The sequence below is a fragment of the Siniperca chuatsi genome, linkage group LG16, assembly GCF_020085105.1.
Source record: "Siniperca chuatsi isolate FFG_IHB_CAS linkage group LG16, ASM2008510v1, whole genome shotgun sequence".
Classification (NCBI taxonomy): Eukaryota; Metazoa; Chordata; class Actinopteri; order Centrarchiformes; family Sinipercidae; genus Siniperca; species Siniperca chuatsi.
The window spans coordinates 17,495,807-17,510,491 of NC_058057.1; the positions used below are offsets into that span (position 1 = coordinate 17,495,807).

General features: G+C 39.1%; 1 protein-coding gene and 1 long non-coding RNA gene across 8 annotated transcripts in view; one reads left to right on the forward strand and one right to left on the reverse strand.

The window, feature by feature from the left end:
- Positions 1–14,685, reverse strand: part of otofa (otoferlin a) — an 83,758-nt gene that overhangs the window by 47,913 nt on the left and 21,160 nt on the right. For 6 of the 7 annotated variants that reach the window (XM_044169347.1, XM_044169346.1, XM_044169345.1 and 3 more), the window contains exons 4-5: positions 3,189–3,288; positions 777–976 (exon numbers count right to left, since the gene is read on the reverse strand). In XM_044169347.1, coding sequence (XP_044025282.1) covers positions 777–976; positions 3,189–3,288 — 300 coding nt within the window. Of the gene's footprint in view, positions 1–776; positions 977–3,188; positions 3,295–14,685 lie in introns of those variants that run through there. The other variant, XM_044169349.1, reaches the window with a different exon arrangement.
- On the forward strand, positions 10,266–14,323 carry LOC122863164. Its single transcript, XR_006374936.1, has 3 exons — positions 10,266–10,340; positions 12,679–12,775; positions 13,940–14,323. It is a non-coding gene; the product is annotated as an uncharacterized LOC122863164 (long non-coding RNA).

A 14,685-nucleotide genomic window follows, 5' to 3' on the forward strand; every position in this document is an offset into this window, starting at 1 on the left:
CTGAAGCCACAAAAGGCTTTATACCTTAAACACCATAAATACCATAAACAGACTTTGATGTGTAAAATTGGTGGAGTTCCCCTTTAATTTGAGTACGCCTCTGATGTGCCAAATTCAAATATGTCGTATGAGATAATTATGAGAACAAATACTCAAAACACGTTTTTTACAAATATCTAAAACAATTTTTAGATAAAATGTTGTTTTCTACATAACTCAAAGACCTCTTCCAACTGTTCTGATTACTTGAAACTTTGCACAAACATTGACTATGGCCACATCTGCATCATATATTAACATGTTTACAGAATATACTCTGTGCTCATAGATTTCTATAGTGGATCATAGATGATTTTGCAAAAATCTGATCTTAACTGTGTTTTTTGGGCATCAGTGTCTGGCTACCACATTCTTTGGTGGGTCTGCCCATTGTTGTTAAGCACAGGATCCCCACATGTTCCCCTCCATAATACTGACATATGTTGCATCAGCTGAACAGTATAAAGCCTCATCGCTGTGTGAATGCTGGATCCATCTGTCAACTGCAAGGCATTCAAGTAATTTTCTCACCCATGTGTGCCTCAGTAGTACTGTTACTGTTAATGATGTCTTAAAAACTAAAGTAAATAATTAAAACAACACATCTTGTTTGCTGTTGTGGAGAGTTATCAAATTAATATTCAGAGGCAAATCAGCATTTCACCGGCTGATTCACTGTAAAGTAATGTAATCGAGTTGTCGTGGAGATATGGAGATAGTTTGTACGTTTGACTCACTTCCTGAAGGTTGGTATGGATCCCTGTAAGGATCGTCCAGGAGACGTCCCTGACCCGTGGCTTTGTCCTGACAGCAAGCTGTCTGTTTCAAAGGCAAACATCCCATCACGGTCGTCAGGAACATCCAGGAACTCCCCGTCGCTCCACACTCCCACTGTGCCATCCATCGACTGGTATCTGATCTCTATAGTAACGCTGGTCTGAAAACAGAACACAAGTAGATGAAAATTAACTTATATTATCAGCAGATAGTTAATAAACCCTCACTTCCATAAAGGTCACAGTGGAGTTATTTAACTTCAAAGCACTTGGAGGAAAGATCAGTTATCAAGCTCCTCTCCTGTGGAATCACATCCCAGTTTGGGTTCGGGAGGCAGACACCATCTCCACATTTAAGAGTAGGCTTAAGACTTTCCTCTTTCATAAAGCTTATAGTTAGGGCTGGCTTGGGTGAGTCCTGAACCATCCCTTAGTTATGCTGCAGGTGTTGCAGGAGCTGCAGAGACTGGATCTTTGGTTGTGGGCCACCTGCTGGCCCGGTGTTCCTGCTCGACAACTGCTACTACAGTTGTTATTATTAGTCTTATTATGATTATTATCATTATTATTCCTATCACTATCATTCCTATTATTATTACTTTATTAATATGAATATTACCACTACCATGAAATAATTATTTAAACATTCTAGGTGGAATATGCATTGTACTTCCCTCTCCAATCCTGTAGTAAAAGAGTCCAATGAAATTACAGAACAACACCTTAAGACTTAGTCTTGGCTTATCTATAGCAATCCATTTAATTGTGTTTAGAAAAAGCTCTCAGTATGTGTAACAAACTTTAACAGGACTATAAATCATCTCCTCTCGCTGGTATTTGCTGGGGGAATTCAGATTGACATTAAGTGTTAGTTTAATCCAGGCCAGAAACAATGGTGACACTGTAGTTTGTCTTTGGTGTCTTCTGGGAACTCGTGTTTGGACAAATATTATCCTCCTGACAATGCCCTCATCTTTATTACGGAGTGGCCAATTTATTTTACTGACAAAGACGGATGAGGAGAAAATATACATGGGGCTCTTGTTCACCTTTCTCCCTCCATCTCTCTATATGTCGCTCTCTCTTCCTCACATCCTCACAAGACAATTGCTGTAGTCCACGAGGAGTTAGATTTGTCACTACCACACCAGTGCAGTTGTAGATGAAAGAGAAGTTGGATTTAATTTTGCCAGTTTCTTCCTGCAGGGATGTACAGTGCTGAAATTCTCTTAATTGTGTGTGTGTGTGTGTGTGTGTGTGTGCTTTGATGTGTGTTCACGAGAAGCCACTCACACATATGTCAGTATGTGAGTGTATGTGTGTGTAAGCCCTAAGGCACTCCCATGCTGTGTGTCAACATCTCAGAAACATCACATCAGCACTCCCAGCTCCACTAGCACAATTCTGCACCCCGGGGTGCTTTAAAACCTCACACAATTAAATTCTCCCTCACACACCCTATTGCACTGCTTTCATTTACACATGCATATTCACTCTAACATGTATTCACCAGCAATTATCCTCACACTCATCCTTACCATTGAGCTACTCTCAGTTTAGCTGTTCTAAACACAATTTCCAATCAATAGAGAATATCTGGATTAATGTTAATGGCAAGCACCTTAATGTGCTGATGTTGCTATTTCCATCAGATCCTTGTTGGTGTGCAGGTCTTAAACAGCGGTGCATTTATAAGCCAGATGATAGCTATTACTTCTCCTATTGTCAGCTCTGCAGGTGCATTGGAAGATTTATTTCTCCATTTAATGTTCCTCTATTTGCTTGTGAATGCATTTTGCCGACTAACACAATTCCTTTCAATTCTACTGCTGCAAGGTAATTCACATCATTTTACACCTATAAACTGTTTGATTTAAGCTTTTGTAAACTGTTTTTTGGACTCTAGTTTCCCCTTTAATTTCCCCTTAGCTTTAAGATTGGAAAATCCACCTTGTTCAACAATTTCTGACAGTAAATATCTTCTGTATCAGCTTGTCCCAGTGCTTTATTGAAGCTATATGATTAAATACTGCTAAGGTTAGGGCAACAGGCAGACAGAGAGTGAATATAAACGCCCCACACTGGAGTACAAGACACAGCCTGTTGCTCTTATACATTGTGCATTTTGAATTGAACAGATAATTACACATTTTTGCCAGGAATTTTTATTAAAAACGGAAATCTGTAACACAGGCACGCTTCACATACACATGCTCAGCTAACTAGCTACAGGTAACGTCTGTACAGTCGGTATATTGATTGTTTGCATTACTAATTAAATGTTCCCAACCAGAGATAGTGCCGATATGAACAGGCTCTCCAAAAATTTGTAGATTGTTGACACTCCAGTGTGAGAGCAGTGTTTAGCTTTACCTTTATTGACGTGTTGTTATCATCGATGAGTGTGTCGGTCAGCTCTAGGTGTCCTTCCTCAGCCACCTTCTGAAGTACCATACAGAAAGTCCCCACCAGTCTGCAGGAAAACACCAATAGTGAGCCACTCATCGTAAAAAAGAAATCAGTGAGATCAACACATGGCATTAGATCAATACATGGTGTTTTTGTCCTTTATTTCTCCTCTGCCACCCATATGTTTACATCTATAGTCTTTTTTTAGTCATTGTCACATCGCTAGTTTATCTACTTTGCATCTGTTCTCCCCCACTCTGTTTCACAGTGTGTAGGTGAGTGTGTGTCAGTGATAGAGTCATGAACAGACTGCTGTGTGGTGGGTGGTGATGGATATGTGCTGTGACAGACACTGAGAAAGTGCTATACTGCTTTGTCACCAGCTCACTACAATATGTCACTCCTCAAAGCAATTTAAAGGAAGTAGATAACAGCTCAAACAGACACACACACATTGTCGATCATTCTTCCTTTCACATAGCATCTCCTCTTTGTTGTCCTTATTTTGTACACAACTGTGAGAAGTGTAAATTTTGCTAAATCGATCCTCATCCATTGGAGATAAACAATAGATCCAAACAATATCAAAGTGTTAATACATAGGAGATTAAGATCATTAAGATCATCATATTTTTTTAAAAATACATGTACTGTTTTTAATAGTTGTTTTGTTTTTGCTGAGTCAGAACGTATGTAGCAATAGCGGTTCAGTGTTTTCAAGTTGTGTTGGAGCTTCTTTAATTTTCATGTGGTAATGGCATTGTTTCAGCAAATATAATTGATTTTTCATTAATTTGCAGTGCTTACTGTGAACCACAGCCATCACTGTAATGCACTAAATGTGAATGTTAAAGCTCTATAGAAAATATTTCCATACTAAAAGGTAACCTGTGGAGTTTTTGACGACTAGTAGAGTGGGCCCTTGTTTTGTTTGCCGGCGCAATTCACATCCTGCCGCTGGTTTCATGCTGTTCCACTGATCAACAGTCGGTGGCAGTAACACGCAAACAAGCATAGCAATGCGCCAACAAAGGAAGGTAAGAAAAAGACTACTAGCAAGTAAACATGGATATAAACAATGCATGATTTAAAACATTTTTTTTAAATCGGCTTTGCGAATTTCAAATGCATTCAACATGTTTATTAGACCAATGCATTTTGGTGCAAAAGACTGAATGTAAACATAACTTTTGTTTAAAAGAAAACTGCACATGGCACTAACATATCAACACAAAGTTGCTAATACTGCTGATCCCACTGAGAATCGGCTCTCCCCTTTGTACCTTTAGGTGCGTTCAACTTATTGGTTTGGTTTGTTGCAGTCAACGACCTGCCTGTATAAAACTATGAGCACCAGCTCCCAGCACAAGAGCTCAAACCAGCTTATTGTAAACTACCTGCCCTGTCTGAAGTAGTGTTTTCCTCACAAAATACCACAATAAGCACCATTAAGAATACATTTGAAAATGTTGGTGTGACATTAGCGAAATTGTTATTATATCTAAATATCTCAATTAGGAAATGCCACCCATCAGGTAGCACATCAAAGATAATGCTAAATAATATATCCAAAAGCTTCTACTGTGCAAAACGCAGGTCTGCAGACATTTCAGAGAGCTAACTGTCCAAAGCATTCAACACATTTCAGCACCAGGCAGCAATTTTCAGCCACTTCTCTTAAGCTCTTATCAATGCCCCCAAGGACAGGTAAATAAATGGATAAAGACTCACACATCATTCATTCACCCAATACATTGAATGAAAAGGTTTTTCTTTTGCTTTTGTTTTCTAAAGTTGGCTGTTAAAGAAAAGTTCTCTCATTTTTATCTTTATTTAAAAGTAAAGCTGAAGGCGGCAGAGACTGACTTAGATCCAACTTCAGCATGTACAGCATGGCATTTTTGCATTTAACAGTAACTTTTTTTCTTCTAAATGTGCATAAAAAAAACCACTTACAAATTTAGATGACTAAATTAATGAAATTTAAGTCGGACAAGGTAAATTGAAAGATTAACATGTTTGATCACTCATATGGAAGTGCCTGGAAGCAAAACAAACATTGATACCTCATGTCAGCCAAAGTCCTTCTTTCAAGGTAATTAAACCCAAATGTATTGGATATAGAGCTATATTGTCAATGCACAGTATTTTTTAACCCTCACATAACCAACTCTGCAATCGTAAAACTGTCTTGAGTTGTCCGATGACGTGAGCTAAGCAAGTCATAAAGATGGGAATCTTTCCAATCTCTGAAGTCCGTACAGTACAAGAAATCCTTCAGACTAAATAGCAGAATACGTTGTTTGTCCATTCCCTCTAGAACGACACATAAAAGCGTTTTGGTCAGGTTTAGGCACAAAAACAACTTGGTTAGGTTTAGGGAAACATCATGGTTTCGGTTAAAATAAGTACTTTGTTAAGGTTAAGGGGACCTTTGCTGTCATGGTTACAGCAATAGCTACATGGTTACGTTTCAGAACAATTGTGGTCATGCTTTAAAAACAAACATCGTTGACTGTCGATTTGAAACAGGAAATGGACAGCGGTCTCCCATGTTAAAGTCCAATGTTTTGTTGACCCATCCTTCCATCCCCCTGACCTTTATTGCTTTTGCTTTGCTCCAGTTACGACTACGGCCGCTAGAGGGCTTGAACGTCACTTGAACTTGAATGTAAACACATGTTATTTGGGGCACTTACTGAAACAACTGGTGATGTCATTCTTCTTGGGAGGACAGTCTTATACAGTACCATATTATATGAATGTGGTATTAGGCACAGAAAACACATGATTCAAGAAAAATGCATATGTGGCTTCAACAGACAGAAGCCTTTGAAGAGACAATTTGTGGAGGAAGTATAATAACATGAAATTCAGTCCCTCTCTTTAATGTTTCCTCAAAGAACACTTGAGGAAACAGAATAGGAGTCTTTGATTGTTGTCGCTGTAAGATTATCACACATAAGGCTAATTTCTATGCTGGATCAAATATTCTTCTATTCTATCAACAGTATACACTATAACAGTGGGAAGAAACCCATTATAGTCCCCATTCAGCTAGCCAATTAGAGCCGGTGAATAATTTAAAGAGTTTCTCCCAAAACAGTGTGTTGTTCACAGAGCAATCAGTCACACACTAAGAACATGCACTGCAGCCCACACTGAGCCACAGCCATATATCCTTTCTACTATAATAGTCACTAGCTTTACACACACACACACACACACACAATGCCGGTAACATGTGGACACACACCCCGGTAACATGTGGATTGCAAATACAGCTGTGTTTAACATTTAATAATTTATACATACAAAACATTTATAAAATGGAGTAGCAAGACAATCATTAGGAAGAACAGACATACAATCACTTGGCTGGATATGAGTCCACAGGGAGAGATCATATCGTAAAACGTGTATACGATCAATAGGTTACTACTTGGCATGCACACACACACACACACACAGTGACAGACGAGATCCACAGGGATCGCTGCTAACGATGTGAGCTTCCCAAAAGCATTATAGAAAATGACAGTCAGACGAAAGTCAATGAGTACAGTACACGCAAACACACACATGCTGTACTGTACAAAAGCACACCTGCACCTCAGTATGAAAAAACAACAAATACTATCTTATTAAATTTAAACCACAGAATAACAACAAAGGCAGTAGGTCGTTTTCAGTGAGCAAATAAAGAGTGCGCTGTTTATTACCTGCTAATATTCTTTCCCTCTCCCTAGATTAACTGTATGGGCAGGAATTCTCAGGCTCAACTACTCTTGCTGCAACTGATCTTCGTCCAAAAGCTTCACGTCTGGGCTGATTAATTTCTCCTCAGGAAAATGTGAACCTATGCTTTGTTTAAGTGGGATACCTGAATGGCTCAGTGGTTAGCACTGTTCTCTGGTTGGGGTTCCGTGTTAAGTCAAAAGGTTCAGAGTTCAATTGCATCGCTCACATGAGCAAATAAACCAAATAAATTAAGTCCCTGTAATTGGACACAACTTCCAGCTTCCACTAGACTGTCTGGCTCACGCAGGTGTATGGTGTTTGCCCTTTATGAATTGCTGACACATTGTCAAGTTCCCATTCACTGCCTTTGTCAGTGAGGATGGAACCTTTCTACACATGTACATTGTTTACAACTTTGTATCTTACCAAATTCAAACACTGTGTACATGTTGCTCATGTGGACACAGGTGGTTATGCCTGTTCTTCTTCCTTGCTGACATAGAAACTTCTGGCCTAATCCTTCTTCACCTTTCCCTTCCTTCAACTTACAGATTCTCCCTTAATTTGTGTAACCATAAAATATATCCTAATGCTGAACTAGCCCTGCTGCCACTAATATTGTAAAAATCTTAGAGCTACAAGCTTTAGTTTTTTGTAAGCAAACTTCTCAAGAAAATGTGAACTTTTGTGATATGTGATATCTGCCGGCTCAGTGGTTAGCACTGTTCTCCTAATCAGGATCCTGGAAGTCAAGTCATAAGAAATTCGGTCCCTCTCTTTAATGTTTCCTCAAAGAACACTTGAGGAAACACAACAGAATAGGACTCTTTGATTGTTGTCGCTATAAGATTATTACACATAAGGCTAATTTCTATGCTGGATCAAATATTCTTCTATCCTATCAACAGTGGGAAGAAACCCAGAAAATGTGAACTTTTGTGATATGTGATATCTGCCGGCTCAGTGGTTAGCACTGTTCTCCTAAAAGTTTGAGATATGTTCTCCTGCTTTTCTATAGTCAATATGCGTTCTTCATGTAACAGCCTCAGCTGCAGCTTGCCAGCTCTCACATGCATTTTCTTCAGGAAATGCAATCTCTAGTCTCTCTCTCTCTTTATCTCCATCTCTGTCCTCACCTATATTTTTTTCTCTCCTCTGGAGTCGGTGGTGATGAATTCAACGTACAGTAGAAAGTGAGGCTACATTTGTCAGCAGAGCTTCAAAACTTGATAATGAGGTAAATTTGGACCTTCAGAACTTGACTTCACTTTGAATCCCAGTTATATATATAAAAAAAAAAGTATGTGCTTCCCCTCAGGCGCTGGCAGATGCTTTCTCTGTGAAGGTGCATATCTGCCAGGCTCCCCACTGAATAACTCCATGCTCAACTTTACAGGCTTGACATGACTCAAGAAGAAAGTCAATGAGGAAAACAATGGGTTTTGTGCAGTAAACTTTTTCTTTGAAGATAAATACAAACTTCTGCACCTCTGATCAATATCACTGAAAATACTAACCCACCGCAGTATAATCCACTCTTTCCTTTCCTAGACAGTGGTGATCAATATGTCCGGGCTACTTAGAAAAGCAAATTATCTGTCATTTCCTTTCAGCCATTGTAACGTGTGTACAAGTGCTGAATAATTGAACTGCGCAGGGCCTATCATGTTCTGGCTCACTTTTTAGCACTTCAAAAGGTGGCATTCATTATTGATTGAAGTTCTGCAAACAATTTACTTTCATCTGCTCTATAATTCAGAGCTCCATTCCCTTTCAATTTGTATTATTTTTCTTTGTGAGCCTCAGGTTTCTTTTGTAAATCGAGGCATGACTATGACGAAATCGCTGGCTCAAGTGAATTTGAGAAGAGGTGAGCAACTTTGAAATGTAAAATATTTTTCCAAGTCAAACAGAGTTGTTCTGAAGGTTGCTCTAATCCACCACAACTGCTGGTAACTCAGCTGGAGGACAGTAAACATAAGATTGTTCAGCAAAAATGTCTTTCACTGGTGTTCGAGGATAAATATCTATTGATTCACATGGATGCAATCAATCCTCCAGTGTTTCTCCTTTTCACACACACAGACAAGCATAATAAAATATTTTAACCACAAACAATAGCAAAGGCTATTAAGATGAATGTTTCGCTATCAGTGTACATCAGTATGCCATGTCAATATGAGTTTGTGGTTAGAAGCAGTAACGTTGCTCTTGTTGATCTCATTCCTACATGCAGAGCGTTGTTCCAGCTTCACAACAGCATGCAGGACAAAATAAACATAAAAATATGTTTGTGTTCATATGTATACACAGTATGACCCACATTTGTTTTTTTTCAAATGTCAGTCTGTAGAAAGTGAGAGAGAGAGAAAGAGGAAATGATGGGGCTGTTTGTTTTGAATGACATACAGCAGAAAGCATGACATTTTTTTTCAGTGTCCATCAATGATGTCCATCAATATACTGCAATATTTACCATGAACCAGTGCCTGGTGTTTTAAAGATACAATTAGGGCTGGGTGATGTGGATAATTTTGATATTACTATATTGGTATATATTGTGATATTGTCATAAAATAACCATGTCTGTTTTTGCAAATTAGATAAAGGTGCTTGTGTCTGAATGTCTGTACCAAATTTCATGGCAATCCATCCAGCAGTTGTTGAGATTTCAGTCTGGACCAAAGTGATGGACTGACAGACAGACCGACTTTACCTTCCCTAGAGCCAAGCTGCGAGCATGTCTAAATGTCAGTGAAATATAGAATCTAAATATGACAAAAATGTGTTTATGCTTCTAGTAAAATACAAAATTAAATAAGGTTGGTGTTTGTAAGCTTTTTAAAGAGGCCATATTATGCTCATTTTCAGGCTCATACTTTTATTTTGGGGGTCCTACTAGAATAGGTTTACATGCTTTAATGTTAAAAAAACACATTATTTCTCTCATACTGTACATTGCTGCATTCCCTCTGTTCACCCTCTGTCTGAAACATTCCATTTTAGCTCCCTAAAAAAACCCAGTCTGCTATCAGAAATACTCAGAAATACTTTATTGATCCCCGAAGGGAAACTCTTTAGGAGCTACGGCAACAGGCAGCATGCGGGCTGGCGCATGCACACTAATGATTGGTCAATGCTTAGAATGCTTAGAATGTGTGTCTGAAAAGACACGCCCCGTAGAAGTGGACCTGGATTCCTAAGGCTTCCTGATCAGCTGGAAACACAGCTGTAGCTATGGTCACCATAGCAGGCATTATGCGAATGTTAGAATGTGTTACATAGTGACATAGACAAGTAATGGAATAAAAGGCCGAAATACAATCAAGGCGTTTCAGGAGCAGTGATTTCTGTGGGAGACACTAACTCCCTAAGGTGTGGACTTTGGGCTTTGTAACTTTGCAGGCCTTTTACTTACACAAAAAAGCCATATACAACTAAAGGAAAGGAGAAAACCCAAAACGCATAATATGGCCACTTTAAGAATAACCTATAAATTGTTGAGTCTCAATGTGAACAGCTTGAAGGGATTGTATACTTTTGAAGCCAGAAAAGCACTGTTGCTGGGCTACAATTCTATGTCCTGTGGCCAAACAAAAACCGTAAAGATAAACGGGGATGATTTGATTTAGTGCTGAAATCAGGAGAAGAGAAAGAACAAAGAAGATTAATTTGAGCAAAGAGCATCCATGTGAATTGTAAACAGCCTTATCTCACTTCTGAGAAAACTGGTTGCCATAAAACTCTAAGCTAATTTTAAAGATAAGACAGGGAAAAAGTCAAAAAGTCTAACATATTGAAATTGTATACTCATTGTATACAACAGCAAAAGTAGTTCAAAAGTGTTGCAGAGTTTCATATCTTTTTCAAAGGAGAACACAGAGCTTGTATACCACACGAATTTTAAATAACATATTGTTCTTTCTGATTGCTCAGTGTTTGGGTCAGTGATTCTGTCTGCAGAGCAGGAGCAGAACAGATGAACATTTTTAGTATTCAAGGCTGACGTTCAGATGAAATTATTGCAGTCAGTCTTGTACTTATCTGGTACAAGAGGAAATATCACTTTTAATCTGCTACAATAAACAATCTGAGCTTTGTATTTAGAAGCTGCTGTGATCTAACCTCCTGAATTAAATGGTGTTACAATACCGCAGTAAATCAATGGCATTCTAATTTATTAATAGCATGAAAAAATATCAAATCACTCCCATTTTACACTGTCATTGTATGAGCTCTATGTACCAGCATAATTAGGCTTTGCTTTCATTTCATTATTCCTGGACTATTGCACTGTTCTATTCCTGTCTTAACCAAAAAGCTTTCAGGCTCGAGACTCTCCTAAACTCATTTGGGCTTTTAAGTTGAATTTAAAGACACATAACCCCAATTTTAGCCTATCTACACTGGTGGCTACATTTTAGCCACCTGTACATCCTCCCTATACTTTTAAATATTTTTTATTATTAACTTTTAAGTCACTTCATGACCTAGCACCTAGCTACACTGCAGAGATTTTATGTCTATATGTGCCACATGTAGCCTGCGCTCAGACTTAAAACAATGTTAAAACAATATGTTTGTGGGGCATGTTGCTTCAAGTACAGGTGAAACATGAAATAACATCCGGGAAGTCCAGCCAGAGTAATAGATCTGTGAGTTTGAAAGCTTATCAGACACTGTAACCCTGCACAGAGGTTTTTAAAACTGTGACACAGGATTTTACCACACTCGCGAGGTAAACAGTAGAAAAGCAGCATTCACACAAAGTAGTCCACCACGAATGTGCACTTGCACGTATTGAGTGGCCAGCATCACATCTGGTTGGATGACATCACGTTGAGTTGATCAAGATTAAACTCGCATTTTTTTGGCAGAGCCCTTTGCATTGGCACCCTTGCCGCATTGACAGACTGGTCTCATTCAAGCGAATTAAGGGGTTCCGTTTTTGACGCAGTGCTACAGCTGCTTTGAATGCGTCCTTACCTGGTCCCCATGTCCAAGCTAAAGACCAGATGTGTGTCATATTTTAAACAACTTTTCTCAACATGCTTTTATTTGAAAACCTCAATCTTTAATTTTGATTCTTAAGGTCACGATTCATTTCAAAATTGATTCTCAAATCAAAATGGATTCTTGATTCAACAAGGTTGTTACGGTCTGAAGAAATATGGAAATTTGTATGTGGGACTGGATCCTATGACGGTCCTTCAGAAGACTTGAAGGCATACAATCCCTCCCAAAATGGGTCTGTCTAGTCTCATAGAGATAAAAAATAAAAATGCAGACATGTCAAAACGACCTTGTTGACAACATATGATGTATTTGGGCTAGAAATGTGGACTTCAGGAGGATTCAGCCCTTGAATTGGGAAACAGTGACAGTGCTCCTCATGCACTGAACTTGCTGCAAAACATTTGATTAGACAAGTCCATTTCTAATTCCAAAGACCCCCTGATGTTCCTCCATGGACCCTCTGGAAGTCACTGACCTCAGGTTGAATCGTACAATCATATAACCTCCTCTTTGCTCCAGTGCTCAGTAACTCACACACAGTGTACTCCACAGCGTGCAGAATACAAAAGCATATCTCTCAGCTACAGGGGAAAACAGATGATAAAACATGGTCTATATGCCACTAGAGCACAGAGGCCATCATGCATCATTGCTTTCTCTTTGTGTTGTGGTAATGCGATCGCACTTGTTGTCGCAGGGTGTGACACACTGGCCTTACGTTACCGTTGGTGCAGACAGTGATGAAGCAGATCAGTTACCCTGGTAATGATGCTGCCTGTGGACATATGGAGCAGGTGTGAGAACAACACAAGCTATGACTCATCTTGAATTATTTACCCACTTAAATGAGTGCCGGGGTGTGTTTATGTGCGTGTGTATTGCTAATTAGCACTAAACACAAAGTATGTAATTAGTTTTGCAGATATTTGGACAAATTAAAATTATGACCTGATGAAAGATGAAAAGTTAAGGGATCACCAAAGTTACTATAATTCATCCTGAGGGGGACCTAAATGTGTGTACCAATTTTCATGGCAATCCATCCAATAGTCTATTAGATGTTGAGATACTTCACAGGATAAGTGATCATTTGACCTGCTGGTGGCACTAGATAAAAAGTGAGGAGATTGCCAGAGTCATTAGGATGCATCCTCTGGGCACCATGAATTTCTGTACCAAATTTCATGGTAATTCATAGTGCAGTTTGTGAGATATTTTGCAAAAAAAAAAAAGAAAAAAAATGTCAACCTCATGGCTGAAGTCAAAGGAATGCCAAATTCACTAGGTGTTATCCTCTGGATACCATAAATGTTAGAACAAAATTATATGGTATTCGATGCAATACTTGTTGAGATATTTCAGTCTGGACCAAAGTGGTGGACTGACCGACAGACAAACGCCACGCTAGCTGAGACAGAAAATGGCCAACATGAAATGCCAGATTGAATAATGAAGAGAAATGGCAATTCAGTCTGATTATCAGGCTAGTTGGGTTGCAAACTGAGTTTCAGCTATCCTACACTTGCTGACCTTCTGTGAATTGTCATGTGTGACTGGGAAATTCTCGTCCCATTCCTGTTTTCTTCTTCCACACAATGGCACCAGAAAATTCATGTTGACAGTTAAGAGCTGCTTTGATGTAGAACTAATACAACATCTGTCTGCACACCTGTCACTGGCTTTTAGCTCTGAGTCGTCTTTGTAAGTGAAACCTACAGTACACACATTCACACACAACTACAGTCACACACGAACAGAGAAGATAAGGTCACACAGATAAAATACAAAGACAGTAGTACACACACATACATTACCACCCACATACACAGAGATGAGCAAACTAAGTTTTAATGACTGTGTGGGCGACATAATGTGTTGAGGACACATTATGTCTGGACACATCAACCAAGTTAAGCGCAGCAGCTGTAACGATCTGATTGAATTTGTTACGGACACAGGAGACGGACAGGCTTCCTGGCACAACCAGATCTTTCAGATGTGGACACATCAGCCTGAGGGGCTACAGTGCAAACAACACTTCAAGGGAAACCAAGATGAAGAAAAACAAGAAGAAGATGATGAGGAGGAGTAGAGGGAAATTACTTAATTAGCCAGTTTCCACCATTGCCTCTGCACAAATGATTTCTTAGAAGTAATTAAAAGTGCTGTGCAGGGCCATTGAAGCAGGTTTGAGTATTAGTGCATTGCTCATTAATGTAAGAACTGGAAATGGCTCATAATTGAAATACATCCTCCTCAGCTTGGGATTTGTCAGTAAAAACATACAAAGCATGACAGCAAAATGTGTGTATTGTAAATATTCTCCTTCAATAAACTTGTCAAGCCAGTATTATATCAAACACACACTGCAAATAATTACAGCATAAGACACGTTCGACAAGTGATCCCAATTGCCTCATCCACTAAAGCAACCTGGTTGTTTTTCATGATCTGATTGTTTGGAGAGTGACAAATGTGCCTATTACTGAGGATCTAATGCTGTTTCATTATCTCCACTCCCCTCCTGATGTGAAACTCATTCATGGTCAGCTCTGTGGTTTGCAGTTTGTTATTGCACACACAATTGAGTCAATTTAGAACAAGCTCTCAGGGAATCTGAGAAACATGCACCGTGTGACAGACTGAATTGGTCACAGGTTGCGACAGGAAGGCAGGAAGGGCACTGAAACCCTTTACTCTAAAA